The sequence below is a fragment of the Serinus canaria genome, chromosome 4A, assembly GCF_022539315.1.
Source record: "Serinus canaria isolate serCan28SL12 chromosome 4A, serCan2020, whole genome shotgun sequence".
Taxonomy (NCBI): Eukaryota; Metazoa; Chordata; class Aves; order Passeriformes; family Fringillidae; genus Serinus; species Serinus canaria.
Window position 1 is genome coordinate 18,308,477 of NC_066318.1, and position 6,595 is coordinate 18,315,071.

Below are 6,595 nucleotides of genomic sequence, written 5' to 3' on the forward strand. Positions count from 1 at the left end.
CTGGGGGAAGCCAGGTCCCCCTGGGAAGAGGGCTGGAAAACCAGGGGGGTTCAGGGAGAGTGGGGGTGGATTCCCACTGGCAGTTCTACCCCAAGCCAGGGGCTCCCCGAGACCCCCAGACCCCTCCAGGAAGGGGCCAGGGGGCCCCCAGACCCCCCCGCAGCTGCAGCCCCCTGGAGAGGCTCCCCCAGCTCTGCCAGGACCCTGCCACCCTGGGAGATCCCGCTGGGGTGCTGAGGGGGTACCCCACAAACCTTGGGGGCTCACCTGTGTGGTGGGGGGCTCGGGAGGCAGGGACTGGGGGCAGTGCAGGCAGTGCCCCCTGGGCACCCGTGGGTGCTGGGATTTGGGGGTGCTCCCAGCGTCTGCAGATGGAGGTGCAGGAGAAGCCCAGGACCCCCAGTGGGGGGGTCTCTGCTCCCCCTCATCACTGCCCCGAGCTCCCCCGGGCTGAGCTCTCCAGCACCGCCCCCGCCCCGATTTTGGGGTGCGCTCCGTGTGGGGGGGTGGAACAAGTTGGGGTCCACCCCCCTCCCCCAAATCCTGCGTGTTCCCATGGCAACGCCGGATGCGAGGGGAGCCGCCCATTGGCTGCCGATGATGTCATCTCAAGGGCGGGGCACCCCCACCCCAAAAAAAAGAGGGTGGGGGAAGGGAGCTCCGCCCCACGCGGCCCCTCCCCGCCCGTGGGGGCCCCACCCCGCCCCACCCGGCACCGCCCCAGGGGCAGCGGCGGCGGCGGCGGCCGAGGATGCGCTCGGAGGAGGCGCGGGGGACGGTGCGTGGGGCCGGGGGCGCGGGGGGCGCGCGTGGGGGCCTGGGGGGGCCGGGGGGGGGGATGGGAGCGCTGGGTCGGGCGGGGGGAGGGGGAGAGAGGAGGGAGGGAGGGGACGGAGGGATGGAGGGGGAGGGCCCCGCCCCCCGCGCCCCCTCAGGCCTCCCCTCCCCCCTCGCCCCCTCACGCGGGGGTCGCGCGTGGGGTGTCCCCCCCCGCCATGCGCCGCGCGCGCTTCCGGGCAGGGCGCCCCCCCGCGGCTGGGAGGTCACACCGGGCGGCGGCCCCGCCCTTCCCTCCCCCTCCCACGCCCTTTGCTCTTAAAGGGCCAGACCCCGCTTGCGCTCCAGCCCCCCCCGTGCTCCCCGCCCCCCCTACCTCCGGGTCCCCCCTCTGTGTTCCCTCCGTGCCCCCCCGCCGTGTCCCCAGCGGCCGCCGGCTGAGGGTGGAGCGCGGAGGAAATTCCACGGGGGGGTGTGGCGGCGGCGGCGGGGTGTGACCCCCCCCACGCCCACGGGTGGGGGACACGCAGCGGGCGGAGGGGGTGGGGACACGGAGGGGACAAAGCGGTGGGGGGGGGGCGTGGAGGGCGTTTTCCCACGATCCCCCTCCCCACCCCCCCACCCAAGGTCACCCGAAATGCCTCCTTAAGCTGTTTAGGGCTAAAAACGGGGAGCACTAATTATTGCCGGAGTGTGAGGGACATAAAAGTGCTGGGAGGGGTGCACAGCACCCCCAGATATGTGGGTTTGAGGGGGGGCCCCCCGAGCCCCCACCCCGCACCCCTGGCTGCCTTTGGGGTGCACCGGGCTGAGGACAGAGGAATTCAGTTCACCCAGAAAGGGGGGGAAGGTCAACAGTGTTGGAATCTGGGGGGCAACGAGGGCCCCCTGCCCACTTAGCTGCCCCATGCCGCACCCCCTACCCCCGCGGGGCTTTGGGGTGCAATGGACCCCTAAATTTGGGTTAGGGAGGGTCCCCCAGGGGAGGACGGGGTGTCCCTTTTGCACCCCCCTCAATGAACCTGTTTGTGGGGACCCGCCGGGTGTGAGGGGCTGGTCCTGGGGGCCTCTGGGGGGACACTGAGGTCCCCAGGTGCGGGGGGCAGTTGGGTGTCTGTCTGCAGGTGTCCCCTGGTGTGATTTTGGGGGGGTCTGGCTGGAGGGCGGGCATTGAGGACCTGGGGATGTGTTGGGGGGGGTGTCCCTGACTGAGCGTGGGGTGGTTGACGGGTGTCTCTCCTTGTTGGGGGGGTGTTTTGGAGGTCCCTGGATTTGGGGGGATCTGTGGGGGTCCCTACCTGAGAGTGGAGGTTTTCTGGGGGCACTGGTTGTTTGTGAGTGTGTGAGGGGGGTGTTCGGCGGGGGTCCGTAGCTATTTGTGTTCGGGGATCGCCCCAATATGTGGGTACTGGGGGAGGGGTCTCTCTTTGGGGGTGTTTGAGGTGTACCGTGTGTTTGGAGGGGCTCTGTGCGTTGGGGGGATCCCCAGGTGAAGAGGTGGGTTCTGGGGAGGGAGGGATTCTCTGGCTCTTTTTGGGGTGTGCTGGGGGGGCTCCCGGCTGTATCTGGGGGTGATTCGTGGTGGGCTCTGTCTGGGGGCTCCGTGGCTCTGTGCCCTTGTTGGGGGGGTCCCTGGCTGGGTGGGGGGTTCGCGGGGAATCCCGGCCCTGAGTGTGGAGGTGCTTTGGGGGGACCCGGTTTTATGGGGACGGTGAATTCGGGACTCCGTGTGTGAGCGGGGGCTCCGTGCCGGTGCCTCGGGCTCGGTGCCGGGGGGGGTTCGGTGCCGGGGGCTCGGCGCCGCTATCGGGAGGGTTCGGTGCCGGTGCCGAGGACCCTGTGCCGGTGCCGAGGGGGCTCGGTGCCGGTGCCGGGGGTGCGCTGTAGCCGCCGCCCCCCCCGGGCGGGGCCGGGCCGTGTGCGCGGGGCGCGGCGCTGGGTGTGGCGGGGCGGGGCCGCCGCGCGAGGCCGGTGCGTGGGGGCTCCGCGGGCGGGGACGGTCCCTGCGTGGGCAGGTACGTGCGGGGGGCCCGGTGCAGCGCCGGGGGGTCCCGGGGCAGCGCCGGGGGGTGACGAGGAGCTCGTTCGGCCGGGGCTTCCCCCGTACCGCTTGTCCCCAACTCGTGCCCCGGGACCCAGCGCGGCGTGAGGTGGGGCTGGGGGTCCCGCTCCTCCCTCAGTCGTGTCGCGGTCTCGCGGGGGCGCAGCGCCGGCCGTGCCGCGGGTGGGGCCGTGCCCGGTGCCTCCCGCGGGGGCCGGGCCGGGCCCTTTAAGAAGCTCCACCCGCGGCCGAGCCCAGGTGGAGCCGCGGGGCTGTTCGCACCTCGGCCGGCGCGGCCCGGGAGATGGTGCTGCGGGCGGCGGGGGGGAGCTGCGAGCGCGGCGGACACGAGTGGGAGCCCCGCGGGTCAGTGCGTGAGTGACCCCGGGCGGGGGCGCGCGGGCCGGGGGGGGTGGGGGGGGCGCGGCCCCTTTAAGGCGCGGGGGGAAGGAGCGGGGCGGGGCCGCCACCGCCCCTCTCGCGGGACACGCCCTCGCCCTTCTCCGCCCGCGGGGGGCGGGGCCAGGCCGGCACAAAGGCGCGGGCGGGGGGGCGGGGCCTGCGGTTCCCGCCCTCGGCGCCCGCGGCTGCCGCCGTGAGGGGCCGGGCGGGTCCGTAAGGGACGGGCGGGCCCGGCCCCGCCTTAGGGCACGGGCGGGCCCCGCCATGCCCGGCCCGGCGACCCCCGGGTGGCCCCACGCCCCTCCGGAGCCGCCCCGAGGCGCCGCCCCGGTCGGTTGGTTGGTGAGAGCCCGTTAAAAAAACCCTTTCGCCCCCGCCCCGTGCCTCAGTTTCCCTGGCTCCTCACGGACTGCGGGTCTCTTGCAGGGCCAGGGGAAGGCGACGCCCGCCATGAGCTCGTCGGCGCTGCTGGCTGAGGGCCCCCTCGACCCCCCGGTGCTGCTGGCCGACATCAAGACGGAGCCCCCCGAGGAGCTGCTGGCCAGCGACTGCAGCCAGCCCCAGGCCGAGCCCGTCGATCTCTCCCTCAATAAATCCAAGGTGGCTCCGGCCTCAGCCCCTCCGCCACCGCCCCCCACCTCGGTCCAGTCTTCCCCCATGCTGGTGGCTCCCCCGCTTCCCACTTCCAGCACCGTATCCATCCCGCCCTCCGGTCTCAGCTCCACATCGGCCATCCCAGCTGTCCTCTCACCCGGCTCCATCCTGGCCTCCACGCAGGGCAGCGGCGGGCAGCAGATCCTCCACGTCATCCACACCATTCCCTCCGTCAACCTGCCCAGCAAGATGGGCAACCTGCAGACCATCCCCGTGGTGGTGCAGTCCCTCCCTGTCGTCTACACCACCGTGCCCACGGACGGTGTCACCGCCATTACCGTGCCCCTCATCGGGGGCGACGGCAAGAATGCTGGGTCTGGTAAGGGCACCTGAGGGAACGCTGGAATCTGGGGGGTGGAGGGTGTGTGTCCTGCCTCGTGGAGGGACACCCTCGAGGGGGATCTCATTTTTCACTGTGGTGTGTCTCTGCCACCGCCATGTGCAACTCCCATACAAAGCCCCTCAGCCCCCAGCCTGTGCCCCGCAGGGGACATGGGGAGGGCAGGGACACACAGGGCACGGCACTGCCTGTTCTCCACCCATCCTGCTGCTGGCAGCCTGCCCTGCCCTTCCCACTGGCTGCCTGCTGCCAGCAGCTCTGGTTTCAGCTCAGCTGCTCCCTGTGCTCCCCACAATCCCCTTTCCCAGGACATTCCCAGCTTCCCACCTTATCCAGGTGGGGGACCTGGATCTGCCCTGCTCTGGGCAGGAGCAGGCAGCCAAAAGTGGTGCGCCCAAGTTGTTTCCTCCCTTTGGGGGCTCTCTGTCTACTCACTTGGATTTCATTCTCTGTAGGGATGAGCTGTGCCAGGAGCACTGCAGGAGCAGGGGGAAGGCTGCACCCTGATGTGGGGTGGTTATTTTGGGGATGTCTCTGTTCTGTGCTCACCCCTTGCCTCTTTGTGCCTAAAGCTTTCCTTTCCCGGACCCCTCCAGTGAAAATGGACCCCGGCTCCGTGTACCCCATGGACATGAACAGCGACAGCGAGGACAGCGCCTCCGAGAGCGGCCCAGCGCCTTTCCAGGACCTGCAGAGAGAGTGAGTGTCCTTCTGCCTGTGCCTCCCCACCCTTTATCCCCCTGAGCCCCCCGTGGGCTCCGGGGCCATGGCTCCAGCTCTCCCTGCTCCCAGCAGGCCGGCGGCGCGGGGGCCCAGGGCCGATTCCCCGGACCTGAAGAAGCGGCGCATCCACCAGTGCGACTTCGAGGGCTGCAATAAGGTCTACACCAAAAGCTCCCACCTCAAAGCCCACCGGAGGATACACACAGGTAGGGGGTGGATTGGTGTCCCTGGATTCCCCATGGTATGGTGCTGTGACCCTTTGGGAGTGCTGGGTGGAGATGCCGAGGGACTCCCTGTTAATTTCTGTGTTCTCCCTGGGAATTTCTGTGAGGGCTTTGGGGGCCCGTTATGGCAGTGCTGACCCCTCGGTGCTCCCCTGCACAGGTGAGAAGCCCTACAAATGCACGTGGGAAGGCTGCACCTGGAAGTTCGCCCGCTCGGACGAGCTCACTCGGCACTTCCGCAAGCACACGGGCATCAAACCCTTCCGCTGCTCGGACTGCGACCGCAGCTTCTCCCGCTCCGACCACCTGGCCCTGCACCGCCGGCGGCACGTCATGATGTGAGCGATGCCCGCCGCGCTGTGAGCCGGCAGCGAGCGCTTCCCTGCCTCCATCCATCCGCACCCCGCGGCTCCTGCGGGGCGGGGCGGGGCAGGGACTGCGGAAGCGCCGGGGCCGAGCCGTGCCCGCTGCAGGAGCCCCGCCGGCACGGCAGGGGACGGCAAACAATGGATTCTGGACTGCTGCCCCTTCTCTCTTGTTCCCAGCTGTTTTTATTCCTGGGTTTGTCCTTGCCTGGAGGCTCCTTGACTCCTCACCTGGAATTCACCCAGCAGTTGCCTCCAGCTCTTCAGCCTCCTGCCCGTTGTTGTCCCCCGTGTGTTCCCTGTCCCTCCCAGTGCCTGGGAGCCGTGGCAAGGACGGGGGGCAGGGGGTGATGGGCTCCGTGGAGGATCTGTTGGCCATTCCTGCTCCATCCCCAGACTGTCCCAGCAGGAGCAGGGCCATCACCTCTCCGTGTGTCCCTCAGCACTTGCTGGGCTTCCTGAGAAGTGCTGGGTGTGCAGAGAGCCAGGAGGAAAAGAGGAATCAAGAAAGGGGGAAACAACCCAACAGTGACCCACAAACAAGACCATCACCACCACACAAAGGGAAACTTTGTGGAACATGGAACTTTTCTTTTATGGAATTCTCTGAGGGGGTGGGACAGGGTGGGGGGGATGAGGGCCAGCAGCTCTCGGGTTTTTTGGAAGACTCTGGGCCACTTGAAGTGTTTCTAAGTTAAACCAACGGCTGTGGCCACACGCTTTGCTTTTTAATAATGGTTTTGGAGGAGTGTTTCTTCATCCCCCCAGCCAAATCCCATGGTTGCTGGGAGTGTGTCAGGATTTGGGGTTAGATGCTCAGAGCTGTTGGGTGGTGGGAAGGGTGATGGGGACCATGGCACCTCCCATGCTCAGGGCAGTCCCTGCGGGGAGTTCCCAGACTCCCTCTGAGCTGGTGCTTTTGCCCTGGCTCTGTGGGGATGGGGGAACTGGTGTGAGGAGGGGATAGGGGGGCACTTCAGGGATCTGTGGCCCCTGAGAACAACTCTCAGCTGCTTGGGAAAGTGCTTTTCCTCAGCTTCCCATCTGCCAGCCAGGATGTGCCATGGGC

General features: G+C 68.7%; 1 protein-coding gene across 8 annotated transcripts; it reads left to right on the plus strand.

Annotated features, from left to right (window-relative positions):
* Positions 1-717: 717 nt before the first annotated feature.
* On the plus strand, positions 718-6,095 carry KLF8 (KLF transcription factor 8). 8 transcript variants are annotated; one of them, XM_050974351.1, is made up of 5 exons: positions 718-778; positions 3,647-4,193; positions 4,787-4,913; positions 5,007-5,143; positions 5,322-6,095. In XM_050974351.1, the coding sequence occupies exons 1-5, from the start codon at positions 752-754 to the stop codon at positions 5,501-5,503; spliced, it is 1,020 nt and encodes a 339-aa protein (XP_050830308.1). In that variant the 5' UTR covers positions 718-751; the 3' UTR covers positions 5,504-6,095. The 8 variants fall into 8 exon arrangements, with proteins under 8 accessions (XP_050830308.1, XP_050830310.1, XP_050830309.1 ...); XM_050974353.1 differs by lacking the exon at positions 718-778 and adding an exon at positions 2,727-2,792; XM_050974352.1 differs by lacking the exon at positions 718-778 and adding an exon at positions 3,068-3,184.
* Positions 6,096-6,595: the final 500 nt, after the last annotated feature.

What these genes read in the sequence shown, in the direction of transcription:
- KLF8 (XM_050974347.1), top strand. Translation starts at nt 3,485, where the DNA reads ATGCCCGGCCCGGCGACCCCCGGGTGGCCCCACGCCCCTCCGGAGCCG. An exon ending in TTCCAGGACCTGCAGAGAGA is followed by an intron (nt 4,914 to 5,006) that starts GTGAGTGTCCTT and finishes CCCTGCTCCCAG; the next exon opens with CAGGCCGGCGGCGCGGGGGC. An exon ending in CCACCGGAGGATACACACAG is followed by an intron (nt 5,144 to 5,321) that starts GTAGGGGGTGGA and finishes TCCCCTGCACAG; the next exon opens with GTGAGAAGCCCTACAAATGC.